Source organism: Bradysia coprophila (genome assembly GCF_014529535.1).
Source record: "Bradysia coprophila strain Holo2 chromosome X unlocalized genomic scaffold, BU_Bcop_v1 contig_473, whole genome shotgun sequence".
Taxonomy (NCBI): Eukaryota; Metazoa; Arthropoda; class Insecta; order Diptera; family Sciaridae; genus Bradysia; species Bradysia coprophila.
Window position 1 is genome coordinate 636028 of NW_023503340.1, and position 24255 is coordinate 660282.

General features: G+C 34.5%; 2 protein-coding genes across 4 annotated transcripts; both read right to left on the reverse strand.

The window, feature by feature from the left end:
* Nucleotides 1-944: 944 nt before the first annotated feature.
* LOC119070139 lies at nucleotides 945-2163 on the reverse strand. Its single transcript, XM_037174465.1, has 4 exons — nucleotides 1904-2163; nucleotides 1705-1767; nucleotides 1420-1643; nucleotides 945-1361 (listed from the first exon to the last, which is right to left on the reverse strand). Exons 1-4 carry the CDS (start codon nucleotides 2100-2102, stop codon nucleotides 1023-1025), a joined length of 825 nt encoding a protein of 274 aa, XP_037030360.1. The 5' UTR covers nucleotides 2103-2163; the 3' UTR covers nucleotides 945-1022.
* Nucleotides 2164-3239: 1076 nt separating this feature from the next.
* LOC119070138 lies at nucleotides 3240-21855 on the reverse strand. Of its 3 annotated transcripts, none has more exons than XM_037174464.1 (4): nucleotides 21251-21855; nucleotides 5313-5500; nucleotides 3701-4036; nucleotides 3240-3587 (listed from the first exon to the last, which is right to left on the reverse strand). In XM_037174464.1, the coding sequence occupies exons 2-4, from the start codon at nucleotides 5460-5462 to the stop codon at nucleotides 3489-3491; spliced, it is 585 nt and encodes a 194-aa protein (XP_037030359.1). In that variant the 5' UTR covers nucleotides 5463-5500; nucleotides 21251-21855; the 3' UTR covers nucleotides 3240-3488. The 3 variants fall into 3 exon arrangements, with proteins under 3 accessions (XP_037030359.1, XP_037030356.1, XP_037030357.1); XM_037174461.1 differs by having other exon boundaries at nucleotides 3240-3616; nucleotides 21251-21845; XM_037174462.1 differs by lacking the exon at nucleotides 21251-21855 and adding an exon at nucleotides 6392-6415 and having other exon boundaries at nucleotides 3240-3616.
* Nucleotides 21856-24255: the final 2400 nt, after the last annotated feature.

Consider the following 24255-nt stretch of genomic DNA (forward strand, 5'->3'; position numbering starts at 1 on the left):
AGTCAGTTCGTTCTATTTATATTTAATTATAAATTTTAAAATTTAGTTCTTTCCTCTGCTGTAAAATAATTTCCAAATAAAGTTATATTTCTACATGACTTCGTTGTGTTCTTTTTGGTCACCCATCAAATGGCAGCGATGATATATCGTATACGATAAATACTACAAACATCTGATTTATTTGGAGATAATAATAGATCAAATTATCAGCAAGCACATCGCACATAATAATCAATAAATCGGTCACTTGATTCAAGTATAAAAGTGCTCGATACCGAATCTATTCTTCTTCTTTTTTAATTTGCAGCAATTAATTCGCTCGCGTAGATTGTTAACATTCGCCGACGAAACAGGAAATTTGAGAAGAAATTCTTTGATAAATTTCAGAAAAAGGAAATATTTCCTAGTGATCTTTCCTTGTAATCAAAACAATTACAGGAAAGCGCAATCAAATTTCAGACGAATTTTACTTCAACTGATTTTCATACAAACAAATCCGGCTACACAGGTTTATACCACTATCACGGTCTCGTACTATTAAATATGGATAAACTTTTCAGCTTGTTTACTCAAGCAAAGAGTACTCGTAATAAGAGTTTTGTTTGTATGAGTGAACCAGCTGAAAATCAGCTGAAGCACAGTTAGGCTGAAATTTTATTGCCCTTTCCTGTAAGCAATATATTCGTGATAGGACCGTCGATATAAAATTAACGATAAACTCTGGCTGACGAGTCTTATTAGAGCAAAACGTATGTTCGAAGTAAAAGATTTGCGAGAACTCAGATCCAAAGATTCATTAATACGACTGGTGATATGCTTACCTTTTAAGATTGAATCAAGTTGGTCGCACTTTGTCTTGATTAAATGAAAATGCCGCCAAGGTAAACATACATAATAGGTAGGCGAGTGTCCATTTCTAAATAATATTACAATAAAATGATAGATGCCACTCAAACTTCTCAACCATATTGTATTCAACAAGATGTAGAGGTAATTTTCAACATTGTCTCAGAAAATTGTATTTAGTTTGTAATGCAACGGTAGGGATGTTTAGCCAAACAGAAATTATTGAAGAAAGCACGTTCATCCCGAAGACTGGCACGATTGTTCAGACTTCTGTAGACACCCCATTTTGGTCTTTGGAACGTATTTCCAGTTCGCCACATTTCAATATTATTGCTTGTAAAAGTCATCAATTGCTGGCCTGTATCCTTGCGGGTCATGGTCATGTGGAATCTGCCTGCGACAGCGCAAAGATACTCTACCTCAACGTGAATCCATCTACCAAGGAAATTTGCCAGTGGACCTTGCCAGATTGTAGATTGGGCTGAGTTGAAGCCGGAGTGAATTAATTGCAATAACTGAAATTTGTTGAATTTCAGGCAAAATATGTCACAAATAAATTTGCAGTGCACTGACTGTCGTTCCAACAGATGTTAATCTTGGCGTAATGGTGATGAACGGCTGGCTGTCCTCTCCTCCAACAGCCTTCACCTGAAATATGTGAGTAAAACTGGTTGCTGGTTGAAATTGTGCATCTAGCTTAAAGTCCCATGAGTACGACACTGTTTCGCCATAGAAGCCTTTCAAAAAGTCTGGACTGGGATTATGGGTTTTGATTTCTGTTCGAAGTCTGTCAAACACTAAAAATGTAAAGAAGGAAATTTAACGTGGATTCCTACCCGCTTAAATAAGATAATTTACCTCTGCAACGATCGTTATCAAGGTCAACATGTGAATGAAACACAAAAACTGGCGCTCCAAGCTCTGAGATAAAAGTTATTTTGATTTTGTTATCTGTTTTTCGATTGCTACTTGAGACATGGAGAAGAGACTTTCCATTGCGTCAATTCAGGCAGCTCAATGGAATTCATTATTTAATTGAACAATGAAGATCTGATACCTGTATCAACCTGCTGCGTGATATGCTGAATCGGATGAACGCAATCTGGTACTTCGTACGATGGAGAATTGGCCGTTCCTCCAAGAATTCTATTCAACAGGCCATATGTGCCAGCAGAATTACCATCTGCTATCAAATGTGTCCTCTGTGAGGAAACTATCCAAACGGCACACAGAAGAAGGAATAATTTGCGCATCATTTTCAATCAAGTAATACCAACAGTTTCTCTTAAACACTGACTAACTTCGTTTAAAATTTGATAAATTTATACATTACCCGTCCGTATGATAACGTTTCGTAAGATTAACTCTCGGTATTACATGCTGGGTCATCTGCTTGAAATATTAGATAAATGTTGACGACAACAATCGATTGAATAGTGCAGGCAGTATACGATCTCTCTCTTGTTAAGGGATTTTTTGATTTTGTTGAGCTATCGGTGGCGATTTTTAACCTGTTATAGACAACGACAGCAAAAATAAACGACAAGCTCTCAGTAATGAGGTCTTATATAGCAAAAAACATGTACAAAACAAATGAAGTAAAAGATTTCTGAAATCAATCTCTAAAAATCTTCGATCAAATGAAGTAATAGATCAGATAGTTAAACTGTTAATATGCTTGCCGTCTAGGGCAGGCTAAGTGAGATCTCTCTTTACCAATCAACCGCTTCATCTTGAACACATTCATAATTTATGTCAAATCAAGTAGTACTAAGACACACGATCAATTTTGCGTTAACTGGATCGCCAATTATGCTGCGTTTCCCATTGTAATCCGATATTCAACATATGCTAAACAATAAAAAAAACGCAGCAGAATTGCCGATCCCATCCTTCAACCATACCTATTCTTCACACGCTCATTACTTTCCAGTATAATGTGATGAAACAACAATGTGAGAAGTGTTCGTCAACTAGACTGACCACCGAATGAAGAAATAATAAATTTCAGCGTAGCCTAACCGAGTGCGATGCCGTATGCACACTGTCATAAATGTGAGTGTTAGTGTGATGCCCATGTGAGGAAGTAGTAATTTACATAATAAAGGGGAAATGTCGAGTTTTCGTGTGAATTTTGTTGATCAGAGGAAAAACTGAGGTCCATAAACACATTTTCAATTTTTTCCTTAAGCTTTGTAATGACCTCTAGATGTTGAGGCCGTCGAACGTTTATGAAATTCGATGAAATAGTACATTCCTTCCCACATGATACATACATGGTGAATTCGATTTTTGACCACTCAGATCTATTCATCTGAAGTTTCGTTTCCTTTTCTACGAAGGCCGAAGGGGGTTGTGATTATTTTTATGGAGTAAAAGAAAACGCCTCTTCCTCTCACTACGAACATTTAAATTTAATCAGTTTTAACAAGTAATTTATCAGACTTCTTCTTTCACTTACAACTACAACTTTCTTCTCACTTTGAATTCCTTTGATTATTGTACCGGCGATTTCGCACAAATTTAATTCTAATTTTCTGAATAGCTTATTATCACTCTTGTTGTCATTGAACACCACCGTTGACAAGCACAGTTCATTCGGTATGCTGGGCTTCAAATTATCGTTATCGATGCTCAAACGTCTACATAACTCTTTCATTTCCGCCGATGTTTCCAGAAACGGTCGAGCACCACTTGGCTCCGACTGGATGGAAACGAAATGGCCACGACGTGCGGAATGTTTTAATGACGGAATAAAGTTTATTAGCAACTGAAATTGGAAATAATTGACGTAAAATAAAACATAAAACTCCGTTCCGGTCAAATATCACACACACACACACACACCACTCACATTTAGTGTAATGATGATTCGGTTGCTGGTCTCCTCAATGAATCGTTCCGGCGGAAATGAAAATATCGAAATGGTGGCATTCGATGTTGTTGGCATTTTTCCATTTTCAATCAAAATATCGATCGTACCATCGTTTCGTAAAATGTTGTCTCTCAATTCTCTTACTTGGTTGTGGTCCAGAAAATTGCATTGGTAGATTCGTTCGAACGAAACGCATTTATCATCCGTTTTAGGTATATGAGCGTCCGGTTCAAATACTAAAATCACTTTGCATTGATGATTGTTGATCATTTGACGGGCGATTTCTTGTGATAATTGGGAATTCCCATTCGTAATCTGAAAGAAAATAATAATTTCGAAGTAGTAGAACATCACTCTTAGCGGCTTCAGTAGAACAAAATATAGGAAAAATGGCATCGCAGAATGGGAGTTAGTTGTTCCACAGGTAAATTCTTAGAAATTTCAAGACGGTACAACAGGTATGATCCGGAGCAGATTGATATTCTAGTGATGCCGTTGAATTGTTTAACTTGTCGCATACGGTAAAATGCATGTTAAAAAAATTGAAGTACAAGATGTGAAGTGAAATCAACAGATTAAAAATACTTTGATCGATGGAAGTAATAGACTTGATAATAATACTGGTCATATGCTTGTCGTCTGTAACAGGCCAAAAGTTGTCACGACTCTAAACATAAATAGTTGTACAAAATGTTTTGTCCGATGGCCAATGTATCTTGTTGGTCTATATGCCCCAAGGGTGGAACGCAGTGTCTGACCAATAATTACGATTGAAAAGAGATGGTTCTTTCAAATTTTCGCGATTATTGAAAATTACTGAGTGGTAATTTATCGTTGAGCACTTACACATTTACAAAATTCTCGCCACAGTCTCGGCGTTTCTTCAACGTATTGCAACTAGTAATCTGCTAGACAACGATGACAAAAATAAGAGACCAATACTGCCTGATTTTCTCTGACTATAAAGTATGTTAAAACACATGAAGTACAAGATTTAGTAACAAAAACTCTCGGCGATTTACTTTAAACTAAGGAAGTAATCTATAAGCGATATGCTTTTGTCGTTGTTCAATGATTACTTTCGTCGAGAATTACGTTACCCAAAGGTGCGGTTGGATTCGCCCAGCAAATTAGTATACTTCCATCGTTCTCTATCTATTTTATTTTAAATTGTGAATTGAGTTTCGACTTCTATACTAAATTCTCCGACCCGCTATGATAAATAAATTTTCCATCCTCTTTAATGGCTTTAGCTTCATCATCCCATTCATTTGCTCATGAAACCGATGGAGAAAAATTGTTCTTGATATTTACATCAAAACTGACACGTAACACCATAATCATGATGAAATCTTCAAATGATTAGGTTGTTTATAACAACGACTGGAAATTCAATGCGATAAATTAAATTGGACATGAATTAAAAACAATTTTCATCAAATTAACGACCGTACTGCAATCATATCAACAAACCTTGAAATTAGTGTTTTGATTCAATGCAATTGAAGATCACTTGCGGCACGCTTCACAATTTGCGCTAATGGCAATGACTAATGTTAAGTGAAGAATACCGTTGGTATTTGCTACTTACCAAAACGGTGCTCCCTTTAATGCATTTTCTGTGAAGGTGTCGTCCCAGAATCACATAGCCAATAACAAATGTGATGAATGCCAATGTTGCGATTAATTCGAACATTAACCAAAATGTTGTACATTTTATTTCGATGTCGAGTGAAGTCATCTCTGTTGCATTTTTGAGTCCAAATCGCAAGAGTGAATCTGGAAGGGAAAATGTAAATTTTTTGAATGAACAAAGTCATCAGTAGGATGCTTCTACGCAAACACCTCTCGAGATTTCCGGATTAAAACTCTCCATTCTCGGAGGATAAAGATTTTTGTTTACGATTTAAGTACAAAGGATATGAAGCCCACGAACGTATACGGCCATAATTTTATGGAGGATTAAGTTTTGTCAAATCAATTAGCACCAGTTACAACCTATACCCCTGTTTCGAGAAAGGAATCATGATTGACATGAATTTTAATTTGCCAGTAACCTGCAGAACTTTAATCAGAACATAGCGTCAGAATGTATTCGACCGATGTAATGTGTCAGCAAAGTTCTGATGCAATGAAAATTATATCGAAAGGTAATGAATCATATCCGCGAAAACTTTTGAAATAAGCTTATAATTATGACGTTGTCATCCATAGGCTTTTATGAAGGAAACTTTTCACATTTATTCGAAGTCAATAAAGACTCAATTTTTGTGAGAAAGTACAACCTGTAACAGGTTATGGACCCACAGACTTGTGATAATATTTTTCCTCTGTGGAGACTGTAGAAATGTCAGTGAAATAGTAACTCAATTCTTTTCAACACTTTTTGGTCCACCTGAATGAAAAACATATTTTCGACGAAAGCTCACATTAATTAATCCTCATTATCTGAATCTGAAGTCATCTGAATTGGAAGCTTCTATTTATCATGTTAGCGCTGGTCAGCAGTAAGTATTCTGTTCATCCAATTTAATGTACTAGAAGACTCATACAAAAGATTTCAATGCTTTGAAAGCAACGATTGTTTTGTGATTGGTAGTCAATGTTTAGGCGTTAAAAATCATACAAAAACATAAAAACTTGGGGGAAAAATAGGAAAGACTAACCTACCATAAACATCTTAATCAAACTATTGCCAAATCCACTCTCTATAAGACTGTTATATCACAATAACTTCAAATGTCTACGTTCTTCATAAAGAGAACATTCGAAAGGTATGCATCATCCGTTTATTTCTAATAATAAAGATAAATATTCAAAAATTTGTGCGCTTATATCTTCTCTAAAAGTGTAACATCTTGTAGAAATGTATGAAACGAGAGATTCAGAAAAAAGGTCGTGACGCAATAAAACGTAATGTCATAGAATTAAGTGTGCGTACTTTTCATAAAGCTCTTTTTTTTACCTCAGAATCGATGGGGTTTAGTGAATATCAGTCAAAAACATTCAAAAGAGTAAAAGTGACGCAAGTCCCTGTGCACACTTCCAAAACAACTGATATCGCTGGAGGTGACGCATTCTGCGCTTGTACGCAAAAACTGTAACAGCAAAAATTTGACCAAAGAAATTCTAGAAACAAAATTTTAGCAAAAAAATTTTGCGTCACAAAGTGACAAAGTCCATACACACACACTTAAATGTGTTCTTATATGGGGCCTATATGGGAACTTCGAGGAGCCCTAGCTCCGAAACGAGGCCGGTTCCCCCCAATTTTTTTTCTGGAATGTCTTAGGATGACGACTAGAATCTACTCCAAAAATTTCAACAAAATCTAAAGAAAACTTTAGAAGATAGGAAACACGGACGGACGGACGGACGGACGGACTAACAAAGTAACGTAGGATTTTTTCAATTCGTTTAAAGTACTGAAATTGACCAAAATGTATGGAAATGGGGCTTCTTGGAAGATTTTTTGCGTGGCCAAATTTTAAGCTGCAAGAACAAGTGATAGCTCGTTGAACTCGTACGGACGCCTAGTTTTTTTTAATGGTAATTTGGAGTCATTTGTCTTTGAATTGTAGAACTTCAATATTTGCTGTATATATGGTTCTGCAGTCTACGACAAAAAATTTTTTTTGAAATTTTTTCTAGTAATAGGACTTGCGTCACGGGCGCTATGCTAACGCGCGCCCATGATAATAAAATGTTCGGGATTGCGTCTGAGTCTTTCCTTAAATTAGTCAAATATTCAAATTTTCTGACAAAGACAAAACAAAACAAAAAACTAATCGAAAAAAGCGTCACGGATTTTTGAATGTTATAAACAAATTAATATTCACAAACAATTAAGTAAAAAAAAAACCAAAACGTTGTGGATGTGGATGGATAAAAGACTTAATTTACAGAAGCTTAACTATTAAGCTACATAAAAACCTTCACGATCTAACACGGAAACGTAATAAAAAAAACCTATTCTTTTACTCTTGCTGGAAATCATTCTAGCAGCAAAAAATCAAACATATTGTAGGTTACAGGTATGCGCAGAGCGTTTTTTTTTATGTAGCTCATACACACGATTCACATTCAATAGTCACAATCATTGAATTGTGACTTGCAAATCTACTTAATTATGTGTTCAGAGCGTACTTAAATAATATTACAGTTCCGAAATCGGAAATCAAAAATCGGAAATCGAAATCGATCTTAAAACAATTTTTTGTATTTATTCTGTTACACAGGGTGTTTCTGATTCTATTGTCGCCAGTTATGATGCTGGTTGGCTAGCTAGTCATAAGTTTGGTGTAGACTTTTTACACTCACATAAGACGTAAGTAATTCTCTGGCAATCATCGTCAAAATAGATGATTTAGTCGTTTTACAACGAAACATGTTAATTACAAGAACGGACAGGTTAAATTATTTTTCGTTGGCACTGCTTAAATTTTATGACGACATGTACAGGAAATTTACATGAATAAGAAAAAAATCACAAAAATGAAATATGATGCACAAGATAGTGTGGTTGTGTAAGTACCACAGTTGTGCTTGTACACAGGTTGTTATAGATATGTTATCCTAATGATCTACAGATATTTAGGCGAAACTGTCTGGGATCATTAGAGACTACGTTTAAATTGATATCTGTATGCCCATAAACTGCCATTAGCTGCAATTTTCTGCGGCTTAAATTAGGTACGGCTATGTCAATCTTTTTGACGCAGAACGTAATTCTTAAGTTGTTCTAAAATCAATTTTGCCATCATAAGAACGCCTGCACAGCTGCACATTTTGTCAGTTGATCAAAACTTGGACCTCGATAAGATTTTTTTTTTTTGAATATCCCGGCAACTAGAACTATATGTACGGCCACAATTTGTATATATCGAACGTCTAAAAACCGTGTCAAATCTAAAATCGAAGATATGGGTCCGCCATCTCATGTTTTTTATGGGTGGCTGAGCGTTTTGATGCTAGACCAACTTCGAAAAAAGAAATCGGTTCACAAGGAGACGCAGAACAATTTTTTTTTTGCTCAGAATTGTGCTTTCGACGATGAAAATTAACTTGTCTGGCTGCTCTAACCTAATTGGTATCTATGTTTCTTCAATTTAACTAATAATTGCAAATGTTGCCGATGATTTTTCCTGTGTCAACACAACCTACCAAAATTGGAGGCACAAAAAATGTACACGAGTCAAGAGGAGGCGAGCTTAAAATGTTTTCCCTGTATTACGATGTAGGTGTATACCACGATACCACGTGTTTTTCTACAATCTACAAATGTTCAGAGTCCAAATGGGCTCCGAAATCGGAAGATTTTTTTTTTAATTAATTGTCATACATCGTTTGTCCAGTGACATCGATACAGAGATTAAATATTGAACAATTAAAATAGTTTCTAAGACTAGAGCTGGACTGTGATGCTGTAGTTACCATCAGATGTGGGATTGTTTTAACAGGTGACGAATATTGAACAGAATGTTTATAGCGAAAGTCAAAACTGTTAAAAATAATTAGCTTGAAAAAATGAATTAATTATTGAGAATTGATTGAAATCAAAAAAAAATTAAAATTATTTTAAGGTCAATGCAATTCGAATGAAAAAAATAAACATTTTGATTGAACCGTGTTGGTTAAATTACATTGCAAACTAAAGCCATGTACACCATTATTACAATTAATTAACATTGTGTGGTTCTTTTTTGTCTTTCTATATTGTATCTAATCAACAAAATTATCGAAATTCACATGCTGTTGCTGTTTCCAATCATTTTAATACGCAAACTAGTTTCGTATTATGAGGGCTATTTAGTTTAATTAAATTTTTATTTATCATATTATAAATAATATTGTTTTTAAATACATTCGTATTAGGTATGTCCGTTGTGGATGTGGAATATAACATAAAATTTGGATGGATATATATGCAGAAGAATTTTAATGTTTTTTCGTTCAATAACTACTCCATTATAGACTTTTCATGGTCGATTAATGTTTATGATTTTTTTTCTCTTCTGAATAGTCAAAGCATAAAAATTTAATTTCTTTTTGTTATTTGGATCACATAAGACAATTTGATATTGGCGTTTGTTTGTTTGTTGTTGTTGTTTTTTTTTGTTTTCATTCAGCAAGAATGTAATGTCAAGTCTGATTCATTTCTAAAACGAGTTCCGTCGAGGGTCGAACATATTTTTGACCATACTTGGACACATAATGCCATTATGATAATGGACATAATGGACATTGAGTCTGAAAGATTGTGTTGAGAAAAAAAAGAGATAATTAATGTGCGGATGTTAGAATCTTCTTTTCCACTCGAATTTAGATTAGAATTTTAAATTTTGTGTCTGAAAATAGCTTAAAATTATGATAGGATTTGTTTTGTATCCAGAACACCCATTGGCATGAGTTTGAGTCGGTTGACTCGTTACAAAAGTAAACGAGCCGTCAGAACAGTCGGAGCGTTCGCTGCGACTGAGCCCCGTACGAACCCGTACATCTATTGCGTACGCGACCCTTATGAAATGTGCACGTCTTAAAAATTGCGCATAGCGCTATTACGAAGCCCCGTACGACGTTCCTTTCAACTGTAACCCAAACTTAAAAATTTTTGCAACAATTTATATTAACCTGTATTTACCTATAAATAAACAATTTACGAATAAATATGCTAGTATATAGCTCAAAAGAACTATCTACACCGTTATATAGCTCAATATAGCTGTATATATTTATAAATAGATATCCATATTTGGGATGCTTGAAACACCCCACACACATAACCAATTACTTCCCACTGATCAGTAGTTTGTAAGTATCATTTTCACCGATTTCTATTGTTTTTACAAAAATCCAAAATAGCGGCCGACGGCCATTTTGTTAGGAGGTGGAAATTAGTACAGCTGCTTTACATTCAATAATACCTTTCAAACAAAAAAAATTCATGAAATTCGATCAAAGTTTACTCGATATATTAACAAAAAACACCACGTTCACTGTAGGGCCGAGTAGCCACATATAAGCTCACTCCAAGAGACCTAGCTCACGCTTCTGTAAACCGAATTCCATGAACTTTTTTTTCCCTGATTGGTATGGTCAATACCTATCTAATAAAGCAAAATGCATCGAAATCCGTTCAAATTTGGCCAACCTACAAGCAAAAACGGCTTGCCACCCTGTACCTAGTTCACTCCAAGGGGTCTAACTAACGAGTCGATCATCTGATTTCCATAAACTTTTTTTTTGTCGATCGGTATTGTAAATACCTTTCATTTGACGTATCACTTACAAGTGTAGCCTTTAAATGGCCAGAGATATCTTCAGAAAACGTTAAATCACTTATGGGGCCCCAGCTCGGGAGGGGTCGACCCAAAATTGCCCATCTTCGAACTTAGCCTCACTATTTCGACTATATTTCAGGGGAAAAAAAATTTTCGGATTTGATTTACTCAAGATATCGACGTGACAGACAGACGGACAGACGGACAGACGGACGGACAAAATTTTTATTGCGGATTCGTTATCTATGAACATAGGCAAACACTTTGCCCTTACCGTCTGCTTCGAATTCCATCAATTACACACGGCATCGTAATCCTATTAGCCCCTTGTACTTCGTACGGGGCTAAAAAGATGTCTTGCTCACTTCAACCTCCAAAGCTCATTGATTTTATGGACTCTCTCAATCTTAGGGTTATTTTTTCTTTATTCACCTTCGGGACATTTGGGTTCTTAAAATCGCATCGCATAGTCCAATATTTTTAAAAAAACTTTCACGGACTTTACTTATACACTTATAACCACCTGACTTGAATTTTAACAGTTAGCAATAGGATAAATTGTTGTATCGTTTAGTTAGTTCACTTGCTGTTTGTCCAGAACCTATTTTATATTTTTAGAAATTCTAGAAAATTTTGTAGAATTTTTGATTTTTTTTTTTAAATTCTCAGTGAATTTCAACTTGAATTTGATTCAGCTGTTGTTCAGCTAATCCACACAAACAATCAAAACTGCCTACACGTGTAGCGTCTTCAATCGTATAAACAGTTTTGATTGAATGTGTTGATCAGCTGAAAAACAGCTAAAGCAAATTCATGCTGAAATTTCACTGCCTCCGACTGTACAAAGAATATTATAGAACTTTACAGAATTACAGATTTTCTGCCTAGACGTTCTTTAAATCGATTTTGTACCACTCGAATCGTATGGCCTATATTCCATGGAAAATTCGCGAAAATATGTTCAGGCCATGGTGAAAGATGTCAAGAAATGAAATTGTCTTAGCAGCAGTTATCTCATTGATTGACACACAATGACGTCAGACCTTAGTGTTTCAGCGCTAAGAACGCTCCTCGAACATATTGTGACTGCAGAACAATTTATTGCTCTATTAAAAAGTAAATAGACTGGCATGATGGTAAAGCTACAAGTTATGATGCAAATGACCATTTCTGTAGCTCGTTTTGTGAGTTCATCGAATAATTTACGATATAAGAATTGCACGTCACGTAGAACCAAAATATGACGCCATATGAATTCTGAAATGATCAATATGACGTATAGAATGTGTTTGTTATCTTCTCAACTAGCTGAAAAGAGCTGCATGACTAAATTTTACCGGATTCATCCTTTTTTTTAAACATTTCAAACAAATTCTGAATTCGAACAACTTTAAATCGAATCGAATGCACTCTTGCTGCATACTATGTTCTTGAACTGTTAAGCAAACGGCACATGAATATAAAATAACCGATGTGTTGACTGGATTGAAAAAAAAAAAAAAAATCTGCGTGTTCTAAACAGACCTGACCATCCATAACATCTATCATTTCAATCTATAGACCGAATATAACTTCCGATGCAAAGCCGCACTTCTTAAGCAATATGTCTGTTTTCTATTTACTTAATTTAATATGCAAAAAAAAAAAATAATAATTTATTAATTCCTACAGTCCGTTGTTGAACGATTTGAGCAAACATTGAATAATTCTTTTCTAACCGAAAATAAAAATAATTTGTTTTGAAACGAGTTACCTATCGAAATTTAATTATTAATTACGTTCCGTACACAACGTATCATTAAAAATCTTATGAACGTAATTATTAATTAATTAAACATCAATTAATGAAATTAACGTAAATTCCGAAAAAATATATTTGAAAATGTTTTTAGCAATTTTTCCAGCGTATTTATAGTTATAGCATATGACGCGAACATCTAGGATTTCATTTACCACACGTTATATGCCTTTTCATCATACGAATTGGTTTTTTATTATTATATTGTCGTGATCTTATAACACTTCTAAAAGCTTTGAATTACAATGGTTTGTTTACCAACGCAAATATTGATGGAGACACTTATTGTAGGAGTAGACCGGAGATTAAATGTAAGTTTATTTGGTTCTGAACGGTTTTTCCAAAAAAAAAAAATTGAGCTGTGGATAAGATAATAATACGACACTGGTTAAATTACATTCAGTTGTCTATTATCATCATCGAGTACGGTTATTATATGTGGTATAGGTGAGCGATAGATATGAAATATTTCAGAATGTTTTTTAAGAAGAGGTGCTAGTTTTCTTGGCAAATATTAACTCTGAATAAATTTTACTTTTTATGTTAATTCAACAACATAAATATAAAATTTAGAATCGATATACTCTCGCGCACGGGTTTGTGCTGTGTTCAATAAATTTACGTTGAATATAATTTCATGTTTTTTTTTGGCTAAGAAATTATGAAATTGAATTTTTCTTCGTTTTTTTTTTAAAACTTGAATTCAAAAATTTTGTAACGAAAAAAAAACGCCACTTAAGTCTTGCAATTGTGACCTTACACTTAACATTTGATGATTCAATTAATAGGTCTGAGATTTTTTCTCAATTTCACAACAATTGTTAGAATTGAAGTATTTGTGCCACAAAATGTTTAAATAGAGTCCAACTTGACGGTTCACCTGATGTTCGATTATTATTCATCACTTTTATGCTATTCAGGGACAAGAAACTTCACTTTCTTAGCCTGTTTTCGATGACGCATGAAGAGATTTTTTCGCACTTTTTTTTCAAGCAAAAGTGCTATTTTGTATGAAATTTTATTCCTACTCTTTTTACAGTGTAAAATTTTGTATGGAGCACTGTCAAGTTTCAGTACTCTATTTAGAGTACCACTATTGCTTGAAGTGCGTTGTTTAAGTAAAAAATCGTCGTTGAAAAGTATTTGTTGGTTGTACAGTTAGAAGCGGTGAAATTTCGCCACGAAGTTGTATCAGCTGTTTTTCAAACACAAACAATAAACACTCTTTTATCACATACGCGCGGTGTTCGGATGTCAACATTACTTCACTAGAAGTTTAATAAATTAAGATTGGCTCACCTAGTTTGTGTATATTACGTAGGTGGAAGCACGGGGTTTCAGGGGGTTTCGAACATTTAGTTTTTTCATGTTGCAGATATTGCAGTGTCAAATTCTGTCCAAGATGTGACATATTTGCAAGGTATTGGCCTTTTTCACAAAGTATAATCAGCGTAACCTTCGTAAAAACAATCTTGAATCTGACAAGAGCACGAGTGCCAACGTGTAAAAAACAAATGTTCAAAACCCCCTGCTGAACCGTGGCGATCCTCTTGTCAAACGGACAGTACATAAACAAATTCCATCATTTATTCAAAAATTACACTTCAGGTCTATGTTGTTGTCTCGTTTTCGCTTATGTGATAATATATATTATGTACCTGTTGCCAAGATTGTTATTTTGACGTGTAGGACATTATTGCCAGAGCCAAAGGCGTTGGCAATAATGCCTACATGCCAAAATAACAGTCTGGCAATAGGTGCATACCATATTTTATCTGTCGAGAGCAGATATATCGAGATAAGTAAAAACTCCCTAGAGAGATAAGCTCGAGATTATCGTTCTAGACAGATAATAAATATTATGCATATAACCAATATAGCAACTTATGCGTACGCAATTGACAGAATCCTACTACGATCATGTGTAACAGGATTTTTTGTAGATGATTTTTACTTGAAAATTATGAATGTTTCAACTAACAGTAGATAAAATCTTGTAGCTAACACGTTAGTAAATGGCGTTTTGCGCACACGATGTGTTGCCGAACTCGCTCCGTTCGTATCGGCAAACTCACATCTAGTGCGCAAAACAAGCCCACTTACTAACTAGTTAGCAAAATAGCTATACAAGGTGTCAAGGGCAGTCAAATCGTGGCTAAGCATGTCATTTATATATGATGACATATTTTCAGTGTTTTGAGCATATTCAAATCATAGACAAATAGAACAAGTTGCTAATGCCAATTGTGAGACATACCGGACAGCCCGTTTAGACGGATATTTGGGGATTCAGTCGTACGTTTGAGTGTACAGATTGCTAGCATAATTACAAAATGTGTGAGTGCAAGCATATATGCTATTTCTATGATAAATGCGGTGAGCCCTAAATGATAGCCTGGTCTATAGGTTGGGAAAGTCGGAAAACCAAATTTAATTTTGTTGGTCATGCCAAAAAGACAAATTAAAAATTCTTCATCAATACAACTTTACCTAAAAATTTCATACAACAATTCATCAAAAAATATGTCGAATTTGTAAGACATTTTATGAAAATTCTACTATCATAACAATAGTAAAAGGTTTTTAATTAACGGCATTCGGATTAACGTATAATTTATAAGTCTATTACTTCCATTGTTTAATAAAATTCAGTGTTTAATACAAAATCTTGTACTTCGCTCTTCGCTCGATTTAACATTCATGTCGACATTTATCTAGGAGAATTTAAGCTAAAGCTTAAGCCTATCAGTTGTTTCAAAAAGGCTACAATATCGGGCACTAAACGGCACATTAAAATGGTGAAATTATAAGTGGAACAAAAAATAGTTGACATCGGATGGACTTTTTGTTGTTAATCAACCGTTAAATTCAAAGTTCATGATCCGGTTCCATCTCAACTTCATCATCTTTAATTTTATTGCACAAGAAACTGTTTTTTTTCTATTTTGACCATTCACTCTCCCATCATCTTTCCACTAAAAGTGAGAATGAAATTCGGTTTGATTAATAACGAAAAAAATAGAAGAAAAAAATGATTAGCCAATTTTTGTATAAATTAAATATTATGATTACACACTTTGCGTTTACATATGTGATGATTGTTCATTAATAAAAAAAAGTCATGGTCAAAATTGTAGATTTTTAAGAAAATGAAGAGAGAGAGAAAAAAAAACTTGTTTGCTGTTATAAATGTGCTGTGAAAATGAAGATCAAGATGAGTGAGCATATTTATTTGCGTTTCATTAGATTGGTACAACATAAACAAAACGAAATCACAAAAAAAATGTTTCCACAAAGTCGTCGGAAATTTCGTTTTGTTTACTGAAGCAAAATTTTATTGCATTTTTAATGTCCAAATTATGAGCAACACCTTAAAGCATAAAAGTAATAAATCAATCAACTTAAATCGACCAATAGAGGCCATTTAAAAGTAGATTGAGTTAAACGTGTTATACATTAACATTTTATGATAAAACACTCCTTCCTTTTGCCAATCATCATTTTACGTTATTTATGTTCTGATTCTTTCGTGAACCGAACAAAAAAGTTTTTTTTTAGAAATCTTTCTCATTGATTTAATCCGCAATATTTATGATCGAAATGATCATCAAAAAAAAAGTTGCCATCTCTCATGACGCAAAAAATGACGCAAACCATAGACAATGATTGTTCTCATATCGAAATTTATTTCAGTTCCAGCCTTGTTTGACGAACATTCAGCCTTTTAGAAAATAGTTTTCATATGCTTTTGTTTTCCCTATGGTCGAAAGTGGCTCATTACACACCTCAGGAAAACAAGAAAATTGGTTTAGATGTCAAAAGCATGGAACAGTCTCACCATGGAAAACCCTTTACCTCGCTCGTAAAGTAAAATAGCATACTGCACACGGGAAATAATTTGATATTTTGTATCACAATGAGTAACAGTACCTCGGGCTCAGGCCCTCGGATCCTTTTACTCATCTGGATACGAGTTATCAAATTACTTCCCTGGTACAGTAAACTAATATTACATGCTTTTGAAACCTAACCGAATTTTCATTTTTTCGCTAGGTGTGAAATATGCCATTTTCGACCCTAGGGAAAACCAAAGCATAGAATATCCATTACATAACTTGGGATAAAAAGGTAAAAAGTCTTGTGGTCTTGTGTTAATAGACATCGGCTTCGCCTCAGATCAATAAAATTTACACGAAGACTCTTTTTTTTTCACCTTTTTATCCCTTGTTACGTAAATAACTATTGCGCAGCAGGATAGTTTTGGGAACGAAGAAATGACTTTGCATGTTTTTAAACAGTTTTATTTTGCGTGCGACAACACAATAATGTGAAATTGATTAGCGATCGGAAAAAATTATTTCATTGCACGTCATAACGAAATTAAAAACAAAATGTTCCATTTAAATTTTGTGAGCCGACGAATTGACTGTGACTGTGAGATATGGGATGTGAGTCTCATTCTATTCAACAATATGGACCGTTCTAATATCCATTAAGCAGTGAGTCGAAAAAACAACTTGATTTTTGTAAATTTACGTAATGTAGTGAAATCGCTGGCACATTTTTCTCTGAACCAATAGACAGCGACCCTTCGATTATCGGTGATTAGAAGGACATTTTTTCCGCTGTGGTCGTAAAACACACCTGGAATTACCATGTGTTGCGTTTGTATGTTGTTGTTTATTCCGCTGCTACCTACCCGTCAGAGAAACATTTTATTTTGAATGTGATTGGGTGATTAGGTGCTTGACCCCAGACATATTTTATAATTGAAAATGATTAACACATAGCTCCTAATGTTATTATGTGCTTGTCGATCGCCACAGACATAACACAATCTTCTAAATTGATGAAACGTAAATCAATTGGTATGCAGAACGTGTAAGTTATTTTATGAGTGTAAATCCTCTTGTTAATTGGGTTATTCAGTCGTTCAGTCTCGATTCGGAAGATACGGTAAATATGTGATATAGGACAATGGGTCAATTAGCCTGCTAATTAGGCCAGATAATCTAATTTTGAACAGAAGTTTTCAATAACATTATAGCGGGAAATTCCGATGAAGTAATAGATTTTAGGATAAATTCTATCTGTTTGCTTTCTGGACTTTGCATCGATTACAGATTGTGAGCACTGTCAATAAGTAAATTTACTTATACTCAATTAATCGTGTCAGTTCAGATCTGTTAAAATATGTTAATACTGCTAGAAGATCTTCATTTCTGAAATAGGACCGAATCACATTGGCTTAGGTCACATTTTTGAAGAATTTTGAAGAATTATTCTTAACTCATTTCAAGGTTTTACGGAATCGATTTTTTGATTATCCTTCAAAGTTTCAGGTTTGTAAAACTATAAAGTATCAAAACTGGTATAATAAAGTCAGTTTTATTGTGATGTTACACACGCCAATTTATAATATTTTGGTAGAACATAGAAATTGAGGTAAACAAATCAACCATTTACCATTATAAGGCATATTTAGGTATTATATTTGGATGTCGTGCAACAAATTAACTGAATAACTGCAATCTATTCAATTTCATCGGATTATACTTCAATTATTTGCAAGTTGAATTATGGATGTGCATCAGCATATAAGTATCGTCATTGCTCGAAAATACGCAAGAGAATTTCAGACATTGATACATTTATATGGGATTTTCAGAGTGAAAGTCAATCCGATTCCGTTATAATCGACGAAAGAAATTAACTTAAAATTAATGATGACACAAATGCAATTCATAAAGCTTAACATTTACATTCAATGGAACTTCCTGTTTGCATCGTAAACGTTGCAATGAGTGTAGGCATTACTACCTACAGTGATCGGTATAATGTTCTTGGAATTAAGGAACATTATGGCGAAAGCTTTCTCCTCAATAATTAATTAAGGTCATCGTCAAAAAACCGGAACAAGGTTTGGTTCCAGCATCTAACCATAAAGAAGTCAACGATCTGGACATTCAGAACACGCAGCCCCAAATTGCTCGAAACAAGAACCATCACCGCACAAAGGTTATTTTTGGGAATTTTAGTTCTAATTTTTTTTTAAAGAAAATTTAGAATATTTCCGAAAAATTCCGAAAAACAATTTATATTTTTTTAAGGAATTTTCCGGAATTTTCCAGATTCTCTAAAATAAGCTCTACCTTGGTCCAGGGCCTATTTTTAATTCATTAAATTCATCAAATTCTTGAAAATTCATGAAATTCATTAGAATTCATCAAAATTCATTAAATTTCATCAATTTCATTAAAATTCATCAAATTTCATCAGATTTCATTAAAATTCATGAAAATTCATGAAAATTCATTAATCTTTATTTTCAACTTGAATACAACAAAAATGTCATCTTGATGGTCAAGAAACGGAAAAAAAACCTACAGGAGGAAAACGGAATTATTTTTTCAGTTTTCGTGCTCGTCTCGATCTTTTTAGAGGAACGACCTCATTTACAGAACTTGTTGATCCTCTTCACCGTTTTCCTCGAATCGAAGTCACTTCGACTTGATTTTCATCAAATCCCAGTGACTAATCTGCCACATTCACCGATTCATCTTCCACATTTACCGATTCATCTTCCACATTTACCGATTCATCTTCCACATTTACCGATTCATCTTCCACATTTACCGATTCATCTTCCACATTTACCGATTCATCTTCCACATTCACAGATTCATCTGCTACGTTCACTGATTCATCTGCCACGTTCACTGATTCATCTGCCACGTTCGTTGAGTTTCGGCAGATGGCCGTTTGGCATGTTTTTGTAGCAAGTGGTCTTTTACCGTTTGGAAATGCCATCTGCTTTCCCCAACCTTGATAGGCTTCGTATGTTCTTTTTTATGTCCGTAATATTGCTTGTACCACTTGAACGCAATGCTGAACTTAGAAACACAAGTCAAGACTGGGCAGTCCATATAGTATGTGCACAAAACAGCTTGTCTCAGCCCACGACATTTTACGAGCTTTCATTGAATGCAATCCGAACGATTTCAACATATTCAAGATTGTTTTGGCGAGAATTGTTGCTACCAAGCCGCATTCAGCCGATGTTTAACGGTTGATCAGTAAGTAGTTGCAGTAATCATTCTCCCCATGAGTTCATAGCAATAATATTTACAGATGTGTATAACAAGTTCAAAACCCCTGATCGTTAGACAATTTCACAAGACACTTGATCTGACTACTTGTACGTAAATACAAACATGAGGCCTTTGGAAAAATTTGACCCTACGCCTTCTGTACAGTATTGGTTAAGCAAGAAGAAACGACGTGAAAAATCAAATTGTAAAAGTCATGAACAGGAGTGGTTCAAAGGCGTATTTGGGACACCATCCGACAATCAAAGAAAAAATAAAGTACAAAATCGAATAGTTCGATTTTAAACATAAATTCTGTTATATTTCAGACTAATAAATCGTTTAAATCATAAGTTATTCTTTGAAATTCATCAGATTTCATGAAATTCATTAAAATTCATCAGATTTCATGAAATTCATTAAATTTCATCAATTTCATTAAAATTCATCAGATTTCATGAATTTCATTAAAATTCACGAAAATTCATTAGGAAAATTGAAAAATAGGCCCTGCCTTGGTCTAAATTTGGTGGCAACGAGTCTGCTGCTCAAGATGATAAGAACGGTTTAGAACCATGTCCAATTTTTATTGCATTATATTGACTGATTTGTCTTAATTTCAGGTGTTAAAACATTTTTTTTGCCTACACTTCCGAATTAGATGATCAACAAAAAACTGAATCATTGAAACCATTTTTTTTACCTAAATTGGGATCGCAAAGTGTGTTTTTCAGTCAAAACAAATTTTAATCAAAAAAACATAAATATTTTACGGAGGCGTTACAAAAACATGCCTCGTGACCGATTCTCCGATTCGAACAAATGTAAGAATTTATTATTTTTTTTGCAAAGGAACAACAGTATGATCTAATTCTAAACCGTAATAAAAATAGATATGGGATCAAACTAATGTTTAAAATTTACATATTACCATTCAGTCATTTGTATCGGTACTCACTACTTGGTAGTTCTAACAATAACAACAACAGACAAAAAAATAACTTAAATCATCAAACAACGTGAAATCAAGAATAAAAAGAAATGATTTAACGTCACAGTGAAAATCGGAAGACACTGCAGGTAAATTCTTCTATCTCTTCATGTTCTAGTTGAGTCCAGTGTATCCACAACAAATTTCTCTGGTAAGTGTATTCACCTCAACGGTAAGAAACAATAAAAGAGAAACACAAAAGGTGAGAAATGTATAAAATTGAATGGTAGGAATATTCTATAAGTGAAACGAGTTCGTAGTTCTTTAAGGTTCTTTAGTCACGTAGTCACGGGGTTTATTTACCCCGCGATGGTGTTATTGACTTTTAGCAGGATTATTTATTTTTTACATGAAAATATTCTCCCGACGTACCTGTGACTGTGATTTAATCCACAAATTTCTCTTAAAAATTTATTAAAATAATTTGCACAATTTTACTGTAGATTGTCATTGTTGCATTCAATGAAAAATCAAATTTCGTTGAAGATCAAAAAAATAAAATAACAAATTTAAGCGAAAGTACCGATATTTTCAATTTTATTTAAAGACAACACAACACACACGCCAAGCGGTCTACTTCTGCGCACGATAAATTATCAACTAACTAACGAATGCGGTTGATTTTTCAGCTAAACCAAAAATTATGCTTTAGCTCTTATACAGGTGCTTCGTTAGTCTCGCTATTCTCTTGTAATATATTTACGATTCGATAGAATAAAACTCTAACCTCTCGCCGATCTTGTGTTATATTGAACGGACAATGAAATATTGCATTTAGTTTCGAATTTGTAGGTTTCTGTTAAGGTGGAACAATTTGATTTAGAAATTTAATGTTTCACTATTTTCGTTTTCAAGTTTAGTTTTTGGCAATTAAGAGAATTAGATATGCGCAGTGCAACCTTATACATGCAACCTTAAGATTTCTCGAATATTTTCGGTTGCAGGGGGTAATTAGACCGTGTTTAAATTTAGTAACGGTTAATGCTCTCCATGAACGATATTGATGAAATAATCGAACCCAGGGGTGATAACAGATCCTTTTTTTAAAATAAAACCTAATCTTATAGACACATCAAGTTTTATTGTTACAAAATCGTTAGATGTGTTACTCCTCTCTTTATAGTGGCTCAAGATGAAGATTTCATAACCAGCGTCCAATTTTTTTAAAAGTTCTTGGGAGACCATATAGTTTAAAGAGAATTAACGTTTTACAAATATTTCTACCACAATAAACGGGATGTGTGATCGTTGGTGTTTTTCTGAGATCTTGTAGTTACGGCGCAGTATGGATTCCACATAAAAATCATTTTATAAAAAATGAAAAATCGCCCAAATTGATGAATTTTCGAGAGTGATTTCACCCTTTTCTTAGCAACTGTAGATTGAAAATATTGCATAGCCAAGCCATAGAGTACCATGTCTTACCTTTACAGTAATACCTCACATAGAAGTAATTGATACCAAATCTTCTACTTCACAGGTATATAACAATCCCTTTGCTATAGGAAACTACTGACCAGAGCTCAGAGAATGAGAGAGCTCGGAGAATTACGGAAAAGATTGGCATCTTAGTTACATGACTTTCCCAATACAGTAAAATGATTTATTATTTTTGTTTTTGTTTTGTCAGGAAACAGATGATTTTTTTATAATTAATTTTGATTCTTTAACCAAAATAAGAAATATTTGCGTTGTCAGAAACAATTTAAATTGAGCAGATTTAACGATCGAGCTGTGCGAAACGACATTTTCGTAAATGCTGTCAAAGAGGCAGTCAGAAGGCAGAATAACATATCTTTAGATTAGAGAGCTTACCTGCCATAAGCTTAACAGCTCTTCCTTTCCAAAAAGGATTTGATCGAGATTACCGCTCAATCAGCGGGTAGAACTACCTTTTTATGCCGGTGTTCATGCACCAACACTACCAAAGGTGAGGCCAGAGCCCATCTCAACCCTTACTGCACTTTCCCCGGGAGCAGTACCCCAGCGCATAAATCGCAATTGAACCAACAGCCACCACGTTTCAGCCAAGGATAGACTCCTCAACCATCGCTGGGCCCGATACCGAGAGTTTCTCTGGTTCTCGGGGGGCTTCCAGCTCCCGTGGTACCGATACAAACCCTCGGGTAGGGTACGTGGTTGGTATGACCACTTCGGATGGAATCATGAACTCCCAGCTCCGATCGACTTGCATCAAATTCCGCGGGGTTGCAACGCCCCGAGGGAACTTCGTGGAATGGGCCGGGACTGCTCGGTTTAGAAGCAGAACCGACTTTTACGTCAGTAATACTGACACCAGTAGTTCCCATTTTGCGGTTGGAGAGCATTTGGCGTTACCCAGGGTGCACGTGTATCAAAGAAAGTCAGAAGGCAGTCAGAAGGCAGTGCTAACGGTGCTAACACAAATACATGAAAGCAAATACAAAGGGAAATGTCATAATTACAGAGAGAAACCAAAGCCGTAAGAAGAAAAAGTCGACATTGTTTTTTGCGTTTTTTTTTAAAGAAGATAATGTTGTGAATATTGATTTCAATTTAAAAAAATAAAAAACTGCGTTTTTTTCAAATGTCGTCGATAGTTTTTATCTTAAAATAAGTCAACGAATCAAAATAAATTTAAAAAAATGTTGCTGTTTCCCGACTAATTGATGACACACGCAATATGAAATGTATATACTTTGGCGGTGTAAAAAGAAATTTCCGTGTCATCTTGAGCTGATGCTAAATAACTAAATTAACACATTGTTTGCTGCTTTGCATGTCTCTAAATTTGTATCCGAAATAGTCAAACGGTAATTTCGCAGATTTTATGTTTATGTTATATGGAGATTTCAACAGAATTAACACATATTTCTGCCTCATTTTTAAGATTACAGGCGTCGAAAAATAAGAAGTTAAATAATAATAAGAATTCTCCAATTCTCTGTATTCATTCCACATGAATTACCAATATTCCACATTTACGTACATTTTACTGTGTCAGTGGTAATCTCAATTCAACTTCACTTGAACTGCTTCAATCAGCTTCATTTTGTTCTATACCCGACAATCAGTTGAATCAGTTTAATCTAGACTAGTCTAAGTCTTGATTTCCACTTACGAAAAAAGAATCATCTGTCATCCCAAAATTTAGGAACCAACCTTGGAACACTTCACTTATGTCGAAAATAACCCGAATCCATCAAAAAATCCGATGGAAGTTAGGAAGTGCTAGAGGAATCATCTGTCATCCCAAAATTTAGGAACCAACCTTGGAACACCTCACTTATGTCGAAAATAACCCAAAACCATCAAAAAATCCGATGGAAGTTAGGAAGTGCCAGAGGAATCATCTGTCATCCCAAAATTTAGGAACCAACCTTGGAACACCTCACTTA